Source organism: Cebus imitator, unplaced genomic scaffold (assembly GCF_001604975.1).
Source record: "Cebus imitator isolate Cc_AM_T3 unplaced genomic scaffold, Cebus_imitator-1.0 Scaffold90, whole genome shotgun sequence".
Taxonomy (NCBI): domain Eukaryota; kingdom Metazoa; phylum Chordata; class Mammalia; order Primates; family Cebidae; genus Cebus; species Cebus imitator.
The window spans coordinates 5,322,458-5,347,505 of NW_016107405.1; the positions used below are offsets into that span (position 1 = coordinate 5,322,458).

At 40.3% G+C, this 25,048-nt stretch overlaps 1 protein-coding gene across 15 annotated transcripts in view; it reads left to right on the plus strand.

Annotated features, from left to right (window-relative positions):
- The window catches only part of ST7 (suppression of tumorigenicity 7), a 300,125-nt gene that overhangs the window by 255,285 nt on the left and 19,792 nt on the right, over positions 1-25,048 (plus strand). For all 15 annotated transcript variants that reach the window (XM_017535062.2, XM_017535063.2, XM_017535069.2 and 12 more), the window contains 3 exons: positions 2,146-2,218; positions 3,673-3,775; positions 23,762-23,912. In XM_017535062.2, coding sequence (XP_017390551.1) covers positions 2,146-2,218; positions 3,673-3,775; positions 23,762-23,912 — 327 coding nt within the window. The remainder of the gene's footprint in view (positions 1-2,145; positions 2,219-3,672; positions 3,776-23,761; positions 23,913-25,048) is intronic.

The following is a 25,048-nucleotide window of genomic DNA, read 5'->3' on the forward strand; positions in this document are numbered from 1 at the left end:
TTGAGAATATCTAAATAAACAAGCTATGCAAGAATATTTTGCTATTTTCGTTAATCAGTGAGAACAAAACAACTTACTAGCATGAAAAGATAAATAGAATGACATGCTACTAATAGGGAATGGGGTATTTTCATAGAGCTACATTTCCCTCTTCCTCCATTATATTGATTAAAATATATTTTTAAGCATTTTTCTTGTGCACATATACTACTTAATAAAGGAGAAGGTGCAAACATTTTTAAAATGGAGAAAATGTACTGTAGTCATAAGGTTGCTGAATGCTGTTGCATTTTTCTAGTTGTGAATGCCCTATGCTAGTGGGAATGGGGGTCAGGATTCTAGATTAAAGATCACCTTTGACTAGGCATCTCCAGTCATTTGCTGGAGCACCTCGATTGTATCTTTTTCTGCATTTCTATCCAGGTGAAAGTGTCCCTTTGATTGATTCGGTAACCATCAAACACAACTTGCTCTTTCTTGTTGAGAAGCTAAGTCCTTAACAAAAGGCTCCTTCTTGTGCTGCCGACTTCAAATAATTATGATCATTGTTTTTGGAAACAAGGCTTGGGTAATTTTAAAATAAAAAGTCTGAACTTTCAAGTAGGCCATGTATCATCAGTTTTTATTTTATTAGCTTCAAATAACAATCAATGAGTATACCCTAGAAAACAAGATATTGTGTTTCTGTATTGATTCCCCACACTGGAAAGCTGTTAAATGTTTAGATGCTGGAAAAGCAACAAGACAAATCCATGAGTGTCTGACATTTTTTTCTTCTTAGTTGTAAGCACGCCATTTTATATAGTGTGTGTGTGGTGATGACATTTTGCTTGAATATAGTTTATGAGATCAAGGATACAAAGACCTCTTTTGCTTTCAATTCTGTGCTGATATTTTCTATCATTGTGTTTTACTAGTGTCATTGAAATTTCCCTCAAAGAGAAATTCCTTAGGAATCTCCTTGGAATTGGCAGTAAATACCCTTTATTGAAAGAGAGATTGGTTTTCTTTTATGAATTTTTTTTTTTTCTGCCTCTGTCTGTTGGCTAACTATGGGAACTCCCTTTTTCATTCCTACTTTAATGTAATCTTTTCTAAGTTGGAAACAGCTTTGCAAAGAAGCTTGCAGGACATTCCAGGTGCTAAGAGTTCCTCTAACCTAGAATGAATTTTGCAGCATCTGGAAATGCCATATTTTTACCTGTTCTGATTTAAGGTATTTCTGTGTCATAGTGTAAGTTTGGCTCCAAGTGTTAAATACCAACTCCTGTTCTGGAAAGAATGCAGTCATAATTTAAGGACAAATTTTTCACCCAAAGCAGTGCTCTCTTTGAGTTTATCTACTCTCACTTCTACTCTGTGCTTTTACTTTCCTGTAAACTCATTATGTAAACTCCACTCCCACCCTGGCCTTTCTGAAATTTTTGTCAAACTGAAATGAACTGTTTTTCCTGGTGACCAATGAGGCTTCATATAAAAGGAGATTTATGATAGATTTGCATGAGCAAAAATTATGTAGTTTTCTAAAGATTTCATACATATGCCCTTTAAAAATTATGTATATTTATTTATATATTAGATATATATGTATATCTCCTTGACTTTGACTTTTACATTTTTAACAAGCACTATTAAAATTGAATGTAAACTTGAAACGTAATGCAAAGAAAATTTAGTTTAACTCTGACCGCTAAAGAATTACTCATTTGACTATGTGTCTTTTTTTAATCTAGATTTTTTTCTTCAATTAGTATTTCATACACCTATTGAGAAATTTTTGTAAGGGACAAAGACACTTTCATGTCTTTCACATCAAGGATATTCATGTGATATCTAAATTTATATATTTATAGATATACTCTGCTCAAACTCAACGTGAAAATTCGTGTTTTAAAATAGAAGGTGATTGCTTAAGAGTCAGCCTGGTGGACATGAGTTATTCACAAAAATACAAACTACCCTTAGTTTCACATGCCACGTTGATACAGTAAGGAATAGCTGAAGTTCTTGTGTAATGTATGTATTAAAATATTCTTAATTTATACGTTATTGCACTTAAATGTGATTAAAATGCTAGTATATTGAAAATTATTGCTCTTTGTTACCTGCAAACTTACACGTGTCTACTTTCTTTTTCTCCAACAGATATAAGCTTACCAAAGTCAGCAACAATATGCTACACAGCTGCTTTGCTCAAAGCAAGGGCTGTTTCCGACAAGTAAGTGAATAATAACTTTGGTGGTACTAATGCTTGACTGAATTAAGATGTGTTGCCTCTCAGGGCTTTCTCTGGAAGTTTCTCTTAGTCTATGAAACCCCTGCTTATAAGCATGCATTTTCCAAAACCTGCTGTTGTTTTCTTTCACTATTAGAAGGAGGGAATGTATATCCTCGGGTATTATAAGGGTGTGTAAAGAAATCCTAAAGAGGGATTTATTTGAAATTCCATACCTCTGAGATGACTTTTTTTTGCGTGAGACAGTAGATACCAAAACACCTGCTTGGGACTTACACAGAATGCCATCATTCTATTTGTTTTTTGCACATTCCTCTCCTGTCAGCAGTCCACGACTGGGTAGTGTCATACACACGTAAAATGTGGCAGAGGGGATAGTCATCTCTCATCCTTTGCCTCATCGACTCCAAATTAGCTACCCCCCCCCCCCGACCCAGGATCTGTTAACTTTGAGTTGCCATCTCAATGGGATGTTTGCCTATTTTATTCAGGCAGGTGACTATGGCATATAGAATTTTCATAAGCTTCCAAGGATGCCTGTCAGGTGAAAAGAGCATAGATGGCTTGACTACTTTTGAGTTCGTAAACTCTTACACTTCCCCGGTACGATCCCTCTGTGGCATTGAAAGCAGAGAACAGGAAAACAGCTTCTGCTGTGTCAGACAGGTTTGCTGTTAAGTGTGTGTGCACTTCAAGATCGAAGTAATTTTCTTTCATTCTTTTTTATCCTGTAGATCGCCAGTACCTACTGCAACATCTTTTCTCCCTACACAGTGACTCCAGCTTGGGAGGGCAGGGCCAGGGTTGTCACAGCTTCCCCTGTGGTGTCTGCCTGCCAAGCACAGCTCTGGAGTTAGCCCTGGGTGTGAGGTGAGAAAGAGATTGCATGGTCTGGTTTTTTTCATTCATTCGGGCAGGTGTCTCGCCCGCAGTTTGGGCATGCACACGCCCCCTGCCGGAATGGCCCCAAGCAGACTCACCTGCTGCTGAAGCTGCAACGATTTAACCTCCATCGCAGCACTGACATTGGGTGGGAGGCCTCATTTCAAATCCTCCCCAGTTCTGTTTTTAACCAAGTACCCTCTTCTGTAACCTAGTTTTCTCTTTTTCCTACACTGTCTGCCCTTGTCAGTCCTACCTCTTCCCCTGACCTGAACAGGTACCTCGTAGAAGATTTAGATTAGCTATTTAGACAGAGACTTGACAGCTGAATTTAACCCCTGCCATGATTAGAATGCAAGCACGCTTTCTGCTTCTGCTGGGGTTTTTGCCGGCCTCAGTCTGAGGGGTCACTCAGAGGTTCCATGCAGTAGAAGTTTGGAGAGCTCATGCCATTGGCTCACTGTGGTTTTATGGGCCCTTGATATCTAGATATTTTCAGGTTGATGCCCAAGCAGTGGTCCCAACTGGATGGTTTTTGTCTTTCTGCTTTTCAGATTCTCTCCTGAGGCTGCATCTCGGCGGGGGCTGAGCACAGCAGAGATGAATGCGGTAGAGGCCATTCATAGAGCTGTGGAATTCAATCCTCATGTGCCAAAAGTGAGTCTGTGGAATCCCCACAGGAACTCGTTATGATAGCAGAGAAAGCATTCATTGACCATGGTGTCATATCTCGAGTACACTGGTTATAAGAAAATGAATTGCAACCAACAAATGTTGAGGCCCTGTATAGTATATGGGCATTTGCTTCATTTTAAGTAAAAGCTACACTCAAGAGGCTTTGGGGCAGATTCCAGACTTCACATAATAAGGATAAATTGATAGACCTCGCTGGGGCAGGTTAGGAAGTCTGAAATTGGCAAAAAGTAGTAGATGTCCCAGGAGTGTTGAAACATTTGATAGGAATTTCACACTAGTTATGGTCTTACATAGACCAAGCTCAGGAAATAAATGTTGCGAATAAAACTGGTAAAAAAAAAAAAAATACCCACTAATGTGGCATTCCATGTCTACATAAATAAATGACAGTTAATCAGTATTAGCAAGAAAATAATAGAGAAAAACTAAAAATATGAAGAAGTATTTTGCTTTGTGAGTACCGTTTTAATAAGTATATGTAGTAGAAAATATTTTTCTTGGTTTTTAACCACATGGTTGAACAATTTATAAATACCCAATATTTCCAATTTTTTTTTCTGAAATTAATTTCAAGGGAGTCAGATCAGAGCAGAGGATATTTCTGTAATCTTTTATTCAGGAGATGAATGTGTATTTATTATTTACCTATATTTAACTACCTGCTCTGTGATAGGCAGGAAGCCAAGAGGCACTTTCACTCTCGCTATTAAGTACATTTTGACCGCTAAGAAACTTACTGTAATTTACCTCAGGTATAACAAGCCATAACTTTCTTGGTAAAATGTCTGATGAATACTAACTGGTGAAAAATGACGAAGGAAGGCTGTTTTACTCGTGTTGTAGTATGATAGTTAAAGGGTCGTGGGGGTATAAGTGAGAGAGAGGGAGATGATTTATGGAGTTAACTACTTTATTTTGTAAATAAATAAGTGATCTAATATCATTCCTAGGATTTTACTCAAGTCTAAGTCATTTTTTTTCACTTAGTAGGAAACTAAGCGCCACATTTGCATAAGGTTGTATTTATTCATTAGTTCTAATGGGTAATGACCAACATAGTATTTGTAGATTTATGTATTGTACATATGGTGCTATAAATATATCTCTTTATGTAATATTTTCATCTAAAATAAAAACATTTATTCTACTTTGACTAAAATTTAAAACTAATCATGAAAAGATTATCCTGAATTACGGTAAACTGAGGTCATCTATTACTTACTGAATGCCATTCTCTACAGAGCTATTCATTAAGCATAAATAAGGCTCTTTTAGAGTAGCATTGAGCAATAACTCATGGATTCTGAGGCAAAAGCTTGTGTTCCACTTCTGGCTCTGTCATTTATCAGCCATTGGACATTGGGCTTAGCATCTCTCAGCTCAAAGTTGTCCCTTATCTTTAAATGAAGATAAAAATATAAGCCCTATTTCTGTGTTAAAGATCAAGTGAGATTATATATTTGAAGTTCTTTGAACACATCTGAGCACCACTTATTTGTAAATTATTAAACTTTTTGATATTTGATTTGCTGGCGGCTCCTCATATCTAGGAACCAAATCTTTTATTGTGATCCTAACTAGAGCCTTGCAATCCTGGGGCACAAGACAGAAAGTCACTACAGTACTTGTTGGTTAGCTATTTTGATGGAAGTAGTCATTTAATACTGTAAAACTGGTCTGAAATGGTTACTTGGGCCTCTAGAAGAATATCAAAAGCCCTAAGAAACACTTTAAAACTGCCATGGAAGAATTTGAGACTGTTAAATAGGATTCCACCTGCAAAATAGTATTATTCTAAAAGTGGAAACATTTCAAATATTTGATTGCACTCTACTTTCTAATCATGAAACTGAGAGAAGGTAAACCACCTAGGTAAACTGATTCTACAGCAATTTGCTTTGTTGGTTATTGTGCTGAGGGAGAGATATGTTTCCAGATGGGGAATGGGTCTTGGGATTTACTGGCCCCATCTATCAAGAATTAGCCACAAACCTCTAATATACAGCATGCAGTGTGCTCTAAATATCTTTTATAAGTGTGTGCTGTTTATTGGGCAGCTTGCTAATACTTTCGCAAATACGTACACACACATGCGCGCACAATTGGTGCCTTGGAGGCAGAGAATAATAGCCTTAGTTCTAATAAGACATCAGTAAAGGATATAAACTTGTTTACTCTTGGCATAAGAAGGGCCTTAAAGATTATCTAGGTCACCTTTCCATCCTAACCTTGACACTCTCCTTATAATGATACTGTGATAATCATTTTTATTATTGGTTTCTTTTGAATGTTATGTGCCAAGCACAGTGCTAACTGGAGTACATAAACTCCTCTCACTTATTTTTCATAATGACTATATGAGGTGTATTATGTTATTATCCCTATTACATAGATGAGGGTACTGAAGGCTTGGAGAGGTGAAATAATCTGCTCATGGTCATACAGAAAATAAATGACAGAGCCTGAAACAATTCTGGGTTATCTGCTCTTAAATATTGCCCTCTACTGCCTCCCACATCACACCAGGGAACAGACCAGCCTAGGCTTGGACCCATCAAATGCTGGCAGGCACATTGCTTCCCAAGGCATTCAATCCTTTAAGGACAATTCAGGTTTCTTCAAGATATCTTAAATGATACGACTCCCATGGCTTCTTTTTCTCTATCACAGGAAGTTGTTGGTGGCCCACCACAGGAATTTTCAGTATCTACATGCTGTCTTATGTAATTACCATCTTCTCTGAGGGAGGAAAAAAATACCAAATATAATAACTGAGAACTGCCTTCCATACATTTCCAGCTTTGTTTCATCTGGTATCCCATTAAGCAAAGATACATAGGTAATATTTCACCATCCAATGATAAATACTAGTCATTTACCTTAGGAGGATTGCTTTTAGGAACTCTCTTTACCTCCTGACATGAGGAGTAGGGAGGAAGGGTTGCTTCTTATCACATCACAGGACTGGGAGATAAATTAGAACAATAAGAAACCCCTTGTCTCTGTTCTGAATGAGAGCCCCTTAAGTGGTCACTTAGATGCGAAACACTAGAATTTCTGAAGTATTAGATTGCAGCAAACTAGTAAAGAGGAAGCAGACACATAGGTTCTTCATTACCAAGAGAACTGTCACTCCCTCTTGAGAAACTAGCTGTGCCACCAGCTCCCATAGGAAAAGGCATAAACTCCTTGGGAGATTCTTCAGTACCCTTCATAATCTGACCCAACTTGTTTTTCTTTTTTTCCACCTTGCAACCGTTTGTTCATCATTCCAGAAACATTCTCTTCCCTTTCCTTCTTCACTTCCTCTGAGGAAACCCTGTTCCTCCTTCACCACCATCACTACCATTAAGAGTCATCAGGAAGCTTGTTATTCCTCATCAGAATTAGTCTCTCTCCTTTGTGGTCTCTCACTATAATGCATTGATTATGTCCTTTTTTTTTTTTTTTTTTTTTTTTTTTTTTCTTTTTTTTTTTTTTTTTTTTTTTTTTTTTTTTTTTTGTGAGGACAATTGGGGATGTTAATGATGCTGGTGATTTTCAACAACTGAGAACAAAACTCAAGAAGACAAAGAAGTCTCGAATCCATTAGAGGATGTTTTCTGTTTAATGCGATTAAAATAGCTTTGCATTTAAAGAAAATTCCATTCATGTAATGCTGAACAGACAAAGGACTGCCTTCATCCCAGTTCTATACCTTCATCTTTGTGTTGCTGTAGTTTACTGGATTGGGGGCCTTCTTTCTGCAGATATGCTCCTCTGCTCACCCTGCTCTTCCTCAGTAGTCTGGAGATTTACATTGGGGTGGGGGTGAGGGGAGACATTTCTATCAGTGACCCATTAGCTACACAGATCTGAGTTAACGAGAGCTTTCTGCTGTAGCCACACCACAAGCCTATCACTGCAAGAAGACACAGTTTTGTTTTGGAAGATGTTACATTAACTCCTTCAGGGCACCAAAGTTAAACTTTCATTTTCTGACAAGTTTCTGAAAGGTGGGCTAAATTATTTTTTGTTATGGGCAGTATCAGATATGTCTTTTGCAGTATAAAAACAATTTACTTATATTTCAGACTCTAGCCTTTTTTTCCTAAGCATTTAAAATACTATCATAAAAATAATAGCATAGGGCCCTTAACATGGACTTTATGGTTGGGTATTGGAGTATATTTGTTTCTGAGGGAAGATTAACAGATGCTCAGAATTCTTTAACCTTAAAAAGGTTATCCTCCAACTTAAGTTCAAGTATTTTATCCATGTGCCTTCAGAGTCTTTTAAGACAGTTTCTATAACTGGGTACTTCTTTTTTATGGGTGTGAGGTAAAAAACATGTAACATGAGTTCTACCCTCTTAACAAATTTTTAGGTGTACAGTACAATCTTGTTAACTGTATTAGTCCATTCACATGCTGCTAATAAAGACATACCCAAGACTAGGTCATTTATAAAGAAAAGAGATTTAATTTGACTCATAGTTCAGCATGGCTGGGGAGGCCTCAGAAAAGTTACATTCATGGTAGAAGGGAAAGTAAACACATCCTTTTTCACATGATGGCAGGAAGTAGAAGAATAAGCAAAAGGAAGAAAGCCCCTTATAAAACCGTCATATTTCGTGAAAACTCACTATCATGAGAACAGCATGGAGATAACTGCTCCCATGATTCAGTTGCCTCCCACCAGGTCTCTCCCACAACACGTGGGAAGAGATTTGAGTGGGAACACAGCCAAACCATATCATTAACTGTATGCACATTGCTGTACAGTAGATCTCTGGAACTTTTTCATCTTGCACAGTTGAAACTCTATTCCTGTTGAATAGCAACTCCTTGTTTTGCCCTCTCCCTAGCCCCTGGCAAGCACCATTGTACTCTGCTTCTATGAATTTGACTATAGATAACTCATGTCAGTAGAATCATGTTTTATTTGTCTTTCTGTGACTGGCTTATTTTATTTAGCATAATGTCCTCAAGGTTCATCTATGTTATAGCTAGTATATGACAGAATTCTCTTCTTTTTAAAGACTGAAAATTATTCCATTGTATATATATGCCACATTGTCTTTATCCATTCACCTGTCCATGGACATTTAGGTTATTTTTATCTCTTGGCTATTGTGAATAATGCTGCAGTGAAAATAGTAGTACAAACATCTCTTCAAGATCCTGCTTTCACTTCTCTTGAATGAATACTCAGAAGTAGGAATGAATAGATTGTATGGTAGTGATTCTATTTTTAATTTTTTGAGAATCTTCCAAACTATTTTCCCTAGGGGCTGAGCCATTTTACATTCCCACCAACAGTGCACAAGAGTTCCAGTTTTCCACAAACTTGCCAACACTTGTTATTTTCTTGATTGTGGCCATTCTAACACGTCAGATAAAATTTTTTTGTGGTGTTGATTTGTATTTCTCTGCTGATTAGTGATGTTGAGCATCTTTTCATATATCAGTTGGTCATACGTCATCTTTGGAGAAATGTCTATGAGTCTTTTGCCCATTTTTAAATCGGATCGTTGGACTTTTTCTTTTTTCTTTTTCTTCTTCTTTTTTTTTGCTATTGAGTTGTAGGAGTTCCTTATATGTTTTCAATAATAACCCCTTATTAGATATATGATTTGCAGATATTGTCTCTATTCCACAGGCTACCTTTTCACTCTGTTGATTGTTTTATTTGCTACCCAGAAGCATTTCAGTTTGATGTAATCCCACTTGTCTATTTTTGCTTTTGTTGCTTGTGCTTTTGGTGTCATATCTAAGAAATCATTGCTAAAATTAATGTTGTGAAGTTTTTCCCTCTTCTACTTTCTTCTAGGAGTTTTATAGTTTCAGATTTTACATTTCAATTTTTGATGCATTTTGAGTTGATTTTTGTGTATGGTGTAAGATAACAGTCCAATTTCATTTTTTTGCATTTTATTGAAGATAATTATCTACTTCTTCCCTGTCCCCCACCCCACGACCCAAGGCAGGGTTGTACTCTGTCACCTAGGCTGGCGTGCAGTGACACAGTCATCGCTCATTATAACTTCAAGCTCCAGGGTTCAAGGGATCCTGCAGCCTCAGCCTCTAGAGTAGGTGGGACTATAGGTATGTGCCCCCATGCTCAGCCACCTTTTTAAAATTTTTAGTAGAGACAAGGTCTCTGTTGCCTCAAGCAGTCCTTCCATCACATTCCCCCAAAGTGCTGGGATTATAGGTGTGAGGGACTGCACACAGCCTAATCTACTTCTTGAGTCCTCTGCAGTTGATATCAAGTTGACACGACCGGTCAACTTCTGTAATGAACCTTTTTGGGCAAGAAGATTTTTTTAGTCAGGATTATTTCCTTAGGGTAGATTTAAAGAATGGGAATTACGAAGTCATGTGTAGAAGCACTTAAGGCTCTTGATATTGCCAAACTACTTGCCAAAAAAGATTATAGCAGTTTAAATCAGTAGACAACTCCTTCTTCACCATTTTATCATATCCTCACTGTCATTGAGCAGTTTGTTTAAAAAAGAAGGGAACAGCAATATTTATGAACCTATTAAGTACAAATGGAATTTTATTCCTTTAATCTGCATTTCCTTGTCACTACTAGTATGGGAGAATATTGTTGGCCATTTGTATTTATTCTTTGCTGAAATATCAGGCAAAATATATTAATTATAACAACAGCAATGAATAGTGACCTAGAGATAAACAGAGCTATGAAGTATTATTGAAAGGGCTCATCATGCCTGTAATTCCAGCATTTTGGGAGGCTGAGCTAGGAGCATTGCTTGAGTCTAGGAGTTTGAGACCAGCTTGGACAATATAGTGAGACCCCATCTCTACAAACAAACAAAAAATTAGCTAGATGTCGTGGCATGCGCCTATTTTCCCAGCTACTCAGGAGGCTGAGCCCAAAATGTCAAGACTGTAGTAAGCCATGATTGTGCTACTGCACCACAGCCTAGTTGAAAGAAAGAGACTTTGGCTCTAAAAAGGAGAAAAAGCTCAAAAGTGTTCAGAACAATGACTCCCATTACTTCCTCTCCACAGGACTGGAGTAAAGTATGGGAGGAGGGAGTTAATTAACTTCCTGCCCATTCTTGTTTTGATACAATGAGGCTAAACATAATGGCTTCACAGAGCTGATGACAGGTAAATGAAATTGCTTGGTGGAATTCATTCAGTACCTGCTCAATACCTGTTGGCCCCTTTATTATCTCTTCCTTTTCACTTCCGGTTCTATTTCTGTGCTTGCAGGCTAGGTGGAAATAGAGGCTGCCTAGAAACATGCATTAACAGGTGCTTCTTGGGCCACTCTAGCCTGAAGACTAGAGGACAAACAGGGAGTATAACAGTGGCACCTCAGTGCCTTTGGCCTTGAGGACCCTTAGGGTCCCTTTAGGCCTCCAGATTTGAGGGGAGGCTCTAGCATGTTCTGGCTACAGCTATTGTCTTCAGGGATTCTGCAGCTGGTAGCTGTTTGGTAAGTTCTTTGCTTGTGGCTGATTGTTACCCATTTCCAACCTGTGTCTTAAATTCTTGTTCTGAGCCTAGTACTATCCCTGCTTCCTGCCAACCCACTCCCATCAGGTCCTCCACCCCAACTCTTCACATCATGTCTGGTAAGAAATTTGCCCCTTCCTCTCCCTGATGCGCCTGCCTCCTCAGGTGGAACAGGCCTGAAAACCTGTCCTAGGCAGGCATGAGGTTGCCTCATAAAGCATCACTGTGTCTTCTACTTTGATTGTAGAGGCAGCGGTGTCCCGGCTCTTAGGGAGACTGAAGCTACCCCTGTCTTCCCATTATATAACTCATATTTCCCTGTCTGAGTAGCCAGATTGTGGGGCTACCCTAACAGTCCGTAATACACACATACATATACTGAACCCATCATCATTGGCTCCCCCAGCAAAATGTTTCCGGATTCTATTAAGTTTTGGCTCCTTCTGAAGCTTTTCTTCTTCAGCCTATAAAAAGCAAGCAGCTATTTGTTTCATTCCCAGGAGTTCTGCTACCAATTGGAGTTGGGCTGTTGGAATGATCTCCACTGCCTACCACCAGGCAAAGGGGAACGGTGTGAGTGGAAGAGAGAGAGGTGGCAGGGAAATGTCCCTTAGTGTGGGCTGTGTGGTCAGGGGTCCCAGGTGCCCACAGTCACAGAGGAGGTAGGGACCCACTTGAAATTCACCAGATGCTTTGTTCAGACCAGGCCTGAGAGGTTTGGAGTCTCCCAGGTTAGATTACTTATATCTCCTTCCTCCCTGCCCCTGCATTCTCTGGCTTGGTGCCTATTCTTATTATCAGAGTTGGTAAGGCTCTCATGCCCTCAGAAGAGGAATTTCTTCCCTTTCCTCCCTCGACTGAAGCCACACACCTTGCAAGGTCTCCTGTCAACCACAGCATATTTGAACTACTTTTACTTAAGCAGGATCACTAGACTAACCAGTACATCCCCCGCAACGTTTCTTCGTCCTGGAGGGGCTAAGCTGCCTGCTGCTGTCCCCCAGCTTCTCTAGTCTCCAAAGGTGTACAATTCTGAACCAGAGTCCTCTTTTCCCTCCCAGCAGCACTTACTGAATTCAGCTAGCACTTACTGAATACCAATTATGTGCCAGCCCCTGGGACACTGGTCAGAACATGATGCGTACTCTCAAGAAGTACCCAGTCACTGAGAAGACAGACCAGGCCTTGCCCCTGTGAGGCAGGCAGAGTGCTGCTGGGCCCCCAGGAGAAAGGCAGCCGGCTCAGTCAGAATTGGGGCAGATAACCTGGGCGCTCGGTAACTCCTAGAAGCCAGATCCTGTATTTTGCAGTTATAAACATTCTCCAAGTGTGCAGTGGTGGGGGAGTGGCCTGGCTGTATACAGAATGCCCAAACCTCCCACTCAACTCTGAAAGCCGTGGTGGTCCCCAGAATTGAGCCCTAGCAGGTAGGAAAGCCTGACTTGGTCAATATCACCAAGGAGGGCTTCCCAAGTCACGTGTCCTCTTCACCACCACACACAGGCCTCCACTGGCCAGCTTGTGCTTAGACCATCTGGTGTTTACTTCTACAAAAACAAATGATTTTTAATTTTTTTTAAAGCAGTAAGCATTTTTACTCTCAATTCAGTCTTACATGAAACCTTAATAAATAAGCAAGTAAATGTAGGACTGCTCTGGTTGAAACTGGAATGAGAAGTCTGGTGGCCCAGCAGCCCCGAGGCCCCTTTGCATACAGTTCAGAAAATAGCAGATATCTGTGACCCATCACCACCAGAAAATCCCAAGCTTTTGAGGTCCCACCCATAGAGCAAGAGGCCTCACACCCACTCTGAGCAGTGGGGAGGGGGCTGCCGAGCCAATATCACCATCTCGTTAGCACATCCGAGTGCTGTAGGCAGAGCTGCTGAGGGGAAAAAAGTCAAGAAAATTCACCAGCACCAATGGGGGATAGCTTTCATTTTAATCTTGCCCCAAATCCCAGAACCAGTAAACTGCCTGCTGTCTTCCTCACTGCATCCGCTCAAGGGGTAGGAGAGGGCACAACAGGCAGTCCCTGAGGGCACTGAAGGGAGGAGGCTGCCACACTCCCAACACTCATTTCAGCAGCGGGCAGACTGGGCTTGACAGAATGTGGAGGTGAGAACCTAGCCTAATAGATATTTAGTTTTCAAATTATAAGTCTAGGAGTGTGGGAGGTTGTGAGAAAATAGAGAGGAAAGAATGAAGAATGGCTTCACAGAAGCCATTTCTGTTATGACAGAAATGCATTCCCATTAAAAATGTACTTTTTTTTTTTTTTTAAAGAAAGCTCATCTAATGTTAATCTAGAAACTAATTTCATGGGGATTTCAAGAGGCTTGTGGGAGAAAACATTGTGGTAATTGTATATGCTAATGGAGTACCTACAGGACATTGTTATAGTGATGGAAATTCTATTTTATGCAAACACTAGATCAGTCCTCGCTTATATCTAGGCAAAGCTGATTGACAGAGTATAAAATTGCTTTTTAATCCAATTTAGGAAACAAAATGTGTAGTGGTTTTAGCATTTTAAAATGCTTGAAGCGTGGAAGCAGAAATTCAAAATACTCTAGCAGACTGTCTATGATATTGTATATCAACAGCACATTTCAGAAATATTATTTCAATATAAGTTTCTATGAATTGTGTCATATTATGTTCCAAATCTTTTTTGGATTAGAGTAAGGAGAACGTATTGTGGAAGTATGACCCAGAGGAAAATGAACAGAAACCAGTTTTTAGCCACATTTCTCAGGATTAGGAAGTTTGTAAGTCTCTTCAACGAAACATACTGCAGCTGCTTTCCCTAAGACTATCTCCATACAGGCCACCCCCACCAGACTCCTCACCTCTACCAAGGTCACTCTTGTAAAGGCCGCTGCCACCTAGGCCACTAGATCTGTTGGCCGCTTCTCAAATCTCATCCTGTTTCATCTCTCCTCAGCATTTGGTCCCACTGATGGACTGCCTTTTATGTCTTTCTTTTTTTTTTTTTTTTTGAGACAGGGTCTTGCTCTGTCACCCAGGCTAGTGTGCAGTGGTGCTATCATGGCTCACTGCAGCCTCAACCTCCCAAGCTCAAGCAGTCCTTCTACCTCAGCCTCCGCAGTAGCTGGGACCACAGGTGCATACCACCACACCTGACTAATTTTTGTATTTTTTGTAGAGACAGTTTTGCTATGTTGCCTAGGCTGGTCTTGAACTCCTAGGCTGAAGAGATTTTCCTGCCTGGGCCTCCCAAAGTGCTGGGATTACAGGTGTGAGCCACTGCCCCTGCCCTGCTACTTGTCCTGAGGCCATCCTGACTCCATGACACTTTCTCCGTGCCCCTCCTGCATGTCAGCACACTCCTCCTACTTCTTTCCTGTCCTGCCACGCATTCATGTTTTCCAGGGAGCTCCATTCACTGCCCTCTCCCTCCTTGCTCGAAGCTGTCTTGGGAGATCTGGGGTGCTCCTACTGCACAGCTTCCACCTCTGGCCCAGAACACCCAAATTTGTGTCTCCAGCTTCTCTCCTAAGCTCCAGACCTGCAGACCCAGCTGCCTTCAGGCCATTTCTCCAGGAACGTTCTGCAGGTTCTTCGAACTGTTTTTGTTACCTTCCCCTGATAAGCTTCTTTCTCCACTGGTGTCTTCACCCTAACTAAGGAGCTCACATTATTCTAGTTTCCTATGCTAAAAATTTGTCACCTTTGGTTCCTCCCCTCACTCTTACATTTAGTCAGGTACCAAGGGCTGGAGAAGCTCCTCCTCCCCCCAATTTGTCCCCATCACCTGGACTCTAACAGGAGCTTTTTAAGACTTTACTAATTTCCATCTCTTTCCTATCTGTTGATGCTACACCTGATTCAACCATTTCTCTCAAAATTGCAAACTGCTCAACTCATTTCCCAATTGCCTACGGCAGTGGTTTCCAGACTGTCCTCCTAGGAGAGCCAGGAGGGTTCTCCAGACCCCTCTTGGGTCCCTCCCTCAGATTTCCCCACAGCTTTGTTTTTCATCAGTTTCACAGATTCTCAGTGTATTTTTTTCCTCTTTGTACAGATTACTCATCCCACAGTATCTGCAGGGGGTTGGTTCCAGGACCCCTCACATATACCAAAATCTGCACATACTCAAATCTCCCAGTCAGCCCTGCAGAACCCAACAGAACCTGTGTTATGCAAAAAGTCAGCTCTCTCTATATGTAGGTTTCCCATCCCATGAATACTGTATTTTCAATCCATGTTGAGTTGAAAAATTTTGTATAAAAGTGGGCCTGTGCAGTTCAAACCCATATTGTCAAAGAGCCAACTGTATTCTGTGTCTAAACATTCGAAAGCCACAGTAACTGAAGTTCAGGGCACCCTCTAGAGCAGGTAATGAAGGCCTTTTACAGCCTACTTTTTCTACTCAACTCCCTTGGAGAGTGGCCTGAGTTCAAAGGCAGGTTCTGCCACGTGCAACTGTGCAACCCTGAACAAGTTACTTCCTAAAGCCTTCATTTTCCCATCTGTGAAACAGGAATAATAATATTAGCTCTGCTGCAGAGTTGGTGTTATGGAGTTACTGAGATAATGCTTGGCACATGTGTTAGTGTGTAATCAGTGTTGGCAATTACCATCTTGTTAGTACTCAGGCCCCACCAGTTTAGAAACACATCATGCCCTTTGATGCCGTGGTTTTCTTTTGGTAGGCTTTGATGCTTTTGGTTTACTTTGCCTTTAATGCTGGTTTGGAATCCCCCTTCCTCATTTTTTTCAGTATAAACTCTAATTAGTAAGATTGATATTTTCATTTTTCTGTGAAGCCTTCTCAGACACAGTGCTCTCCATTTGCTTTCTCAGTGCTGTTTATACATCTTACTAAGGTACTTATCGTGTTGAATTTTATTATTTCTCCATACATTCTTTTTTTCTCTCCCTCCCTCCCACTGTCTCTCTCTCTCTCCATCCTCTTTTCCTACAAAGACTGTGGATCATCAAGGTGGGGACCTGACCTGATTCATGTCCATGCCCTTGAGGTAAATTATGGTTGCATCCATATTTGTGTCCTTGGAATACACAAAGGGTCCTTCCATATCCGTGTCCTTGGATAGGCTGTGGGTGCTCCCATATCTATATTCTTGGGATACACTGTGTGCCTTCGCATATTTTTTGAATGAAGCAAAGTAACCAATGAATAGAAAGTGAACCAGGAAGATGCAGGTACCTTGTGATGAGAGCCCCTGAGTGGTACTGAAATCACCAGGTTTAATTTGACAATTCAGCTTTGCTTTATGCTTGCCTCTGTATTGGTCGGTTAATGACCCTTGGTAGCCAGGTCTCTTCAACAGATCTGCTACTACAATAAAAGTCCTAAAAACAAACTCAGTTATCTGTGGGACATATATACACAGAAAACACAAATTACCTCTACAGTAATACAAACATTTAATTTTTTTTGGTAGCAAAAATATCTACTATTCAATTCACACTTATGTGCCAGTACTATGTGAATGAATGCTTTACATATGTTACAAAAATCTTCAAAAGTTAAAACCAGCAAGATATGTTTTTACTATTCCAGTTTTACAGATGAGTAAATGAGATTCAAAGAAGTTCAATAACATGTCTAGGGTCTCATAGCTAAAGAGTAGAGCCAGGATTCCGGTAAGTGATTCACAGTGGCAGATGGTAGATGAGAGGAGGTAAGGCGGGGAATCCTGGTGATGTATACCTTCTTCTCCATCGCCACGTGATCTTAGTGAGCTGGGGCTACTTGCCTTGTTTTTTGTCCTGTGCTTGCTTTGTGTCTCACTGAGTCCAGGGAGTAAGCAACACTGAAACTCAGACTATGTGGTGTCTCTCCCACAAAGCACTAGCTTTATTCTCAGAATTCTTTATTGTTGTTTTAAAAACATCTTTTCTGGTCTTAGTCCATTTTATCAGAGCCAGTTGCACCAAAGCATTGTAGGCATGAAAAAAATTGCCATCTCCAGTTATATTTTGTTTGTGTGGGTTTTTTTTTCTTGTGTGTATGTGTGTGTGTGTATTTGATGCAAGTCTAGAGAATAGATTTGTATTACATGTATACATACATACGTATTTAGGGAGAGAAAAATAAAAATACTTACTACAAGCCAGGCATGGTAGCATTTGCCTATAGTCCCAGTGACTTGGGAGGTTGAGGCAGGAAGATCACTTGAGCTTAGGAGTTCAAGGCTGCAGTGAGCTATGACTGCACCACTGTACTTCAGCCTGGACAACAGAGCAAGACCCTATCCCTTAAAAAAATGCTTATTATGGAAAACTTAGAAATCACAGAAAGAGTAGAAAAGAAGTTAATCTCCCATTAAAATCAAATATTTAACCACCGTGAACATTCACCTGTGACTTTCCAGTGGTTTTTAATGCCTACATATACATTTTTGTCAAAATAATAATAATCTGCTATGTAAATGGTTAGGGTACATTGATTTTTTTTTCCATTTAGCAATGTATCATGAACATTTCCCTGTGCTAAATTCTTTCACTACCTGGTTTTGGGGAGCAACTTAATAGGCATCTTTAACTATGATATAAGTTATTTTACCTGTTTGTTTTTGAGATGGAGTCGTGCTCTTGTCACCCAGGCTGCAGTGTAACCTCTGCCTTGGCTCACTGCAACCTCCGCCTCCTGGGTTCAAGCAATTCTCCCGCCTCAGCCTCCCGAGTAGCTGGGCTTACAGGTGCACACCACCATGCCTGGCTAATTTTTGTATTTTTTGTAGAGATGGGGTTTCATCATGTTTATCAGGCTGGTCTCAAACTCCAGACCTCGTGATCTGCCCGTCTCTGCCTCCCAAAGTGCTGGGATTACAGGCATGAGCCACTGCACCTGGCCACCTATTTTTTTTTCCACATTTTGTTTATTCCCATACTTTTGCTAATGATTTTCATAGGACATATGCTATTGTTGGTATTGAAAATTTCAAAAAAGAGGTGTATGAGTTAATTCTTTGGCATTAACATTTATGTGAATGATAGCTGTGGGATCATTTTCATTCAAATTATTATAGAATTTTAAGATTGTAGCAAAAGGGATGTTAGCAGCCACTCAGAGTAGCCTCTAGTAAGCCACATTTCTTCAGCAGCTTCCCTGACAGGTGAGCCAGTTTCCGCTCAGAGACCTCCATGAGTAGGTGCTGCTCACACCCAAAAGCCACAGCCCTCTGCTCTTCTTCATATGCCCTGACTTTAGATGCTCCTGCAGTGGACGTAAGGAGCTAGATGCTGACCCAAATAGATTTTGAAAAGTTGCTTCCAAAATTTTTAGAAGCAGTGCAGTGCAAAATCAGAGTGATTTGAGAATCTAGCACAGAATGCTTTATGAGTTAATAGAAACCAAGTCATTATTATAGATGGATAAAGCTTGTTCTCTGATTTGCGAGCTACAGTTATTCTAATTGATTTCTGCATACTTGTGGATAGGGATCTGCCCTCTTTCATTTATTTTCCTTTTGACAAGGAAGGCATGAAATGTTGTTCCATGCTTTTCTAATTTAAATGTTGTACATGTTGAGAAATGATCTTGCCAGCCATTTTAAGCCTGGCCAAAAACATAACACATTGTTGTTACTAGTCTTCATCATTTGATTAGGGCCAACATTTTGTTTAGAATTATAAAGGAGTATAAATCTCTTTTATAGTTATAGCTGATTTCTGCCATAAGAGAGATAAGATGAGAAGGCAGCATTGTTTCCTTGATGTGTTGCTTTGGTTAGCCTCATGAGGCTGATTAGGCCAGGGATGTTCACTTTGAGAGACTTCTTGGGAAGTAAGATTTCAATTTAATTTAACTTAAAAGAAATTACCTTGATGTGCAAGGCTCCGTAGGAGGTGTGGGAGGAGAAATTAAGATGCGGATGACGAGGTTCATGCTCTTGGGGGTCTAATGATTCAGCAGAGATGCAAGATACACGATAACTAATATAAGGTGGTGTGTGAATAGTATACATACACAAAGATTAGAGAGAGCTTAGAGAAGAAACAGCATTACCTCACGGCCTATGTTTGGGGCTGCAGTTGTTGTCCTTGAGGCCATATGTATCCCATTGAGCCTGCAGGCTGAGTAAGCCATCTGCCTCTCAGACATACTACTATTTTTCAAATGTATTATATGTAGATGCCCTGGTAGCCAACAATGCTTTTAAATGAATTTTTGTTATATTACATTTATTATAGATTTTTGTCATATTGTATATTTTTGGTCAGTGGCTACTACCCTGATGACTCCTATCATGGGCACCTTTGAAATTTTTTCATGTTAAAAATTGGTTCAGTTATCCAAAGATGACAGACTGTTGCCTACAGCAGTCAATGCTGTCCAAAAGACCTTTCTGTGATCATGGAAATATTCCCTGTATTGTCCAATACTAGCCACATGCAGGACCTGAGCACTTGAAATATGGCTAGTGAGATGGAAGAACTGAATTTTTAATTTTGTTTGGTTTTAATTAATTTAAATAGCCACATGTGGTAGAAGCTGTCATATTGAACAGGGATAGCACAGATCTATAGTGTCCCTTTGTTTGGAATTTTCTGAACTTTTCCCCTCCCCTGCCAGGTTGCCTTGCCCTACCTCCTGCTATTTTGTTTGTTTATTTTTTGAGACGGAGTCTTACTCTGTTGCCCAGGCTGGAGTGCTGTGGCACGATCTTGGCTCATTGCTACTTCCACCTCCCATGTTCAAGCAGTTCTCTGTCTCAGCCTCTTGAGCAGCTGGGATTACAGGTACCTGCCACCATGCCTGGCTAATTTTTGTATTTTTAGTAGAGACAGGGTTTCACCATCTTGGCCAGGCTGGTCTTGAACTCCTGAGCTTGTGATCCACCTGCCTCCACTTCCCAAAGTATTGGGATTACAGGCATGAGCCACCGTGCCTGAACTTGCTAGTTTATTTGATACCCACAAATGTGGGTGACTACGAGGCCCACTTCTTGGATGCCCCTATTCCTGAAGTTTCTTTAGGTTAAGAGAAGAGTTCTTTCATAGATGTTTAATGAAATGCAAAAGCCTTTTCTAATCATAGAAATGAAAAGAATGGTAGTTTATACTTTTCTTTTAGCCAGCATCTGATTGTCAGGGGCTTTAAGGAGATTTCTGTATACCTGAGACACATGAGTTATTTGTTTTCATAGTTTATTTATTTTAAATTTTATATAGCATGATCCTTTTTATTTTTATTTTTTTCCCCATTTATTTATTTTATTGTATTTTAGGTTTTGGGGTACATGTGAAGAACATGCAAAATTGTTGCATAGGAACACACATGGCAGTGTGATTTGCTGCCTTCCTCCCCATCACCTACATGTGGCATTTCTCCCCCTGCTATCCCCCCCAGCTCCCCACCCCCCACAGTCCCTCCCCTATGTCCCCCCAACTGACCCCAGTGTGTAGTGCTCCCCTCCCTTTGTCCATGTGCTCTCATCGTTCAACACCCGCCTATGAGTGAGAACATGCAGTGTTTGATCTTCTGCTCCTCTGTCAGTTTGCTGAGAATGATGGTTTCCAGGTTCATCCATGTCCCCACAAAGGACCCAAACTCATCGTTTTTGATGGCTGCATAATATTCCATGGTGTATATGTGCCACATTTTCCCTATCCAGTCTATCGTCGATGGGCATTTGGGTTGGTTCCAGGTCCTTGCTATTGTAAACAGTGCTGCAATGAACATTCGTGTACACGTGTCCTTATAGTAGAACGATTTGTAATCCTTTGGATATATACCCAGTAATGGGATTGCTGGGTCAAATGGAATTTCTATTTCTAGGTCCTTGAGGAATCACCACACTGTCTTCCACAATGGTTGAACTAATTTACACTCCCACCAACAGTGTAAAAGTGTTCCTATTTCTCCACATCCTCTCCAGCATCTGCTGTCTCCAGATTTTTTAATGTTTGCCATTCTTACCGGCGTGAGATGGTATCTCAATGTAGTTTTGATTTGCATTTCTCTTATGACCAGTGATGATGAGCATTTTTTCATATGTTTGTTGGCCTCACGTATGTCTTCTTTTGTAAAGTGTCTGTTCGATCCTTTTTAAAAAATTGACTGTTTGAGCCAGGCACAGTGGCTCACACCTATAATCCCAGCACTTTGGGAGGCCGAGGTGGGCGGAGCACCTGAGGTCAGGAGTTCGAGACCAGCCTGACCAACATGGAGAAACCCTGTCTCTACTAAAAATACAAAAATTAGCCAAGCGTGGTAGTGCGTACCTATAATCCCAACTACACAGGAGGATGAGGCAGGAGAATCACTTGAACCCGGGAGGCGGAGGTTGCAATGACCTGAGATTGCACCATTGCACTCCAGCCTGGGCAACAAGAGCGAAACTTTGTCTCAAAAAAAAAAAAAAAAAGATTGACTATTTGATAGGTGTGGTGGCTATAAATAATTAGAAAGTCAGATCAAAATCATATTCCAGGTCTCTTATTAGGCCAGAAATTTCCCTTCTCCTTTGTTTTTCTGATGATGGTTATTATGGATAACCAAATGGTCTTCGTTCTCCAACTTACTGTGAAACAATTAATACAGTTCATAATACTTTACAAGTTATTTATTTTTCTCATGACTCATAGCCTTGGGATCTTTTAAGACTATCATTGGCAGGAGCAAAGTACACTTTAATGATTCCTATTAAGGTAACAAAACCACAAGGGGATAGCCAGGTAACTCCAAACATAAAATCCACCATAATACAAATAATATAAATATAACTTTATATTATGGCTATGACATCATATAACATAACTATTTATATTAAGGCTGATATTCATTATAAACATAGTGCTAATTGGATTGCTAGATAATTCTCTATGGTTATTCTTCCAAAAAGATTTTTGTCTTGCACTGTTTTAAAAGAAGACAGTGCAAGACAAAAAGGAGGAAAGCAGTAGGAAGAAAGCAGTAGTTCATAGAATCCAAAAAGGCAGATGACCAGAAAGTTCTTTTAGAACTCATGCTTGAGGACTTCCACCAAAATAACAAACACCTCTCATGGACCAGCCTGGAAAGGGGTCCCGGGTCTTTCTGTCGAGTGAGGCTTTCTATCCTACCTCCTCCCAAGTGTGATGACCATATCACTGTTCCTCCTGCTACTCTCTGGTTGTCTTTCTTTCACTTCCCTACTCTTCCTGCTTTGAGGCCAGAGGCTTGGAGGTTTCTTCAAAAATCAGAACCAGAGAGAGGAAAGTTCCAGTTACTGAGCCAAGATGCCTGAATGTGTTCTCCTGGCTGCTGCTGGGCCATAAACCTCAACACCAAGCGTGCCAATGGGAGAGGAAGTTTAAGGGTAACTGGGTGATGCCCATTTAGCTAGATGCAGGGAAACATTAGTAGTTGTGCAATAGTCTCCATTCTCTATACCAGGACTCTTCTACCTTTCACTGTGTTTCATAAACTTCCATGGACAGAAAAATACATAGGCAATTATTTCTGATACTAAAATTTTTGAACACCTTTTTTAGCACTTACTCTTGCTGTCCACATCTCTCTGTAGTCTACTAGTCTCCATGTTAAAGGAGATTGCATGGGCTGCTCTTATGTTTGTCTTTGGTGGTGGTGGTGGTGGTGGTGGTGGTGGTGGTGGTGGTGGTGTGTGTGTGTGTGTTTCAGGGATGGATCAGGGAGGGGAGGTAATAAGATAATGGCAGAATGCCAGCCAGAAAAGAAAGATTAACATTTGCAATTATAAAATAACCTTCTAAAATTGCTCCCTTTCTATCCTGTAGTAAAACAAAAGAATAAAAATGGAAACGTAGTCTTTTCTCAGCCCCCTGGAAATATGTCCATTCTTGCCCTGTACTCCTACCCCCTTTGCAGAAGATAGCAATGAAGAGGTTAAGATGAGACCCCCCCCAACCCCCTACAAGTCTTTGGGAAAGGATCTAAAACAGTGTTGCACTTTGGGGTCTGTAATGCTCTCCTCCCTTGGGTCTCCCTATGCTCTGACTGCCACCCTTCCTCCCTGTAGCACCTGAGTAACTGTGGGTAGCTCTTTTTATAGGACAAGACTCTTTTCGTTGACAGATGTGTATAGAAAAAAATCATGGATAGTGCTACTCAATCGCACATCTTTCTGGTGCACTTGGTTTAGCCACATAACTTCTTAACCTTCATGTGTCCATTTTATATGGTTTCATTCTGCTTCCAAAATTATATCAAATTATTATGTCTTCTTCATTTTCCTTTATGCTGTTTGAGTCTTATGTATTTCTTTGATTAGAGTGTCTTAGCCTGAAAACCCCGGATCTTCACTATAGGAAACTAGTACAAAGGTAATCATCTGTCAGCAAACTTTGTATTGCTGGATGTTTTAGTAATTGCCTTCAAATGTAGTAACAAGGTTGTAGGTTTAATGAAATGCTTATAAATGGTGGCTTTAGGGAAATCAACTGCTCTATTTTCAATACTGAATTCCAGATAACTATGTATTAACACAACTGTGTTCTGCCTTTTTTATTTCAGTACCTACTAGAAATGAAAAGTTTAATCCTACCCCCAGAACACATCCTGAAGAGAGGAGACAGTGAAGCAATAGCATATGCATTCTTTCATCTTGCACACTGGAAGAGGGTAGAAGGGGCTTTGAATCTTTTGCATTGTACATGGGAAGGCAGTAAGTAATTTTCTTTTTTTGAATCATTTTTAAGAGCATGAAAAGATTCTAAAATGTTTTTGCACTGGGTGTTTATGATGAATGAGGAAGATATACATATATATTACCCTTGTGTTCTATGATGGCCCATCTAAGACAGTTAGTGACTTAGGTTCTCCCATCCACCAGTGGTGGTGGGTATTCCTGTGGTGAGGCTGTTTCCACAGCTCAGAACAGTAAATTTATTTTATAGATGGGGTGAACCCAGATGTTCTTCAGAGGGGCACTCTGCTATCCTGAAAACCTGTTTGTAAACTTATAGAGCCCCACAGCATCATGGTAATCTTTGGCATGGGGTTAGGCTTCGTGCTGGTCACTGATGACCACTTCTTGATGGCCTTTCTGGGAGGGTTGGCTAAGAGCCACAGCTATCCTCCACTGGAGCCAGACTGGCCACACCCAAAGGCGTGGCAGCTATGCTTCAAACCAAGGACAATGGCCATGGAACCCTAGTGTTTGCTAAGAGGTATAGCATTCACGTATTAATGGATAAATGCCGGGTAGATGAATTTAGGAATAAATAAATCTGTGGGCATGTTCTCCATAGATATTATTATTCAGTGTAAGGAGAAGAGGCTGTAATGGTGGGTGAGACATGTTCCTTGCCTTGGAGAAGTGTGTCATCTAAATGGGAAGAAGAACCAGCAGCACGTGGAAACTGCCTGTTGATTTTTCAGAAGGGAGAGGTCTATGGGGTGGAGTGATCATGGGTAACATTATGAGTCAGATGAGATTTGAACCAAGCCTTGAACAACTAGGACAGTATTATAAGTTTATTATAAGCTAGGACTGTATGAAGAAATGATAAGTGGTGGGGTTGTTTGAGAGAATGTAATTAAGGAAGAAAGCTCAAGACTATGAATTACTGGCCATGTGCATTGACACTCTACTAGCATTAATATTTGCAAGACAAGTACAATGTGAAGCATAGGGTTTTTTTTCCACCCATGGGAAACTAAAACAATAAATATTAGAATCTTCTGACAGTTTTTTCCTAACTCACCCTCACTCTGATCAACCTCACAAACAAGTGTCTTTTTAATCCTTTCGCTCTGTTTATCCTTGCAGCTTCCATTTTCATTTTGATAATCTGCTCC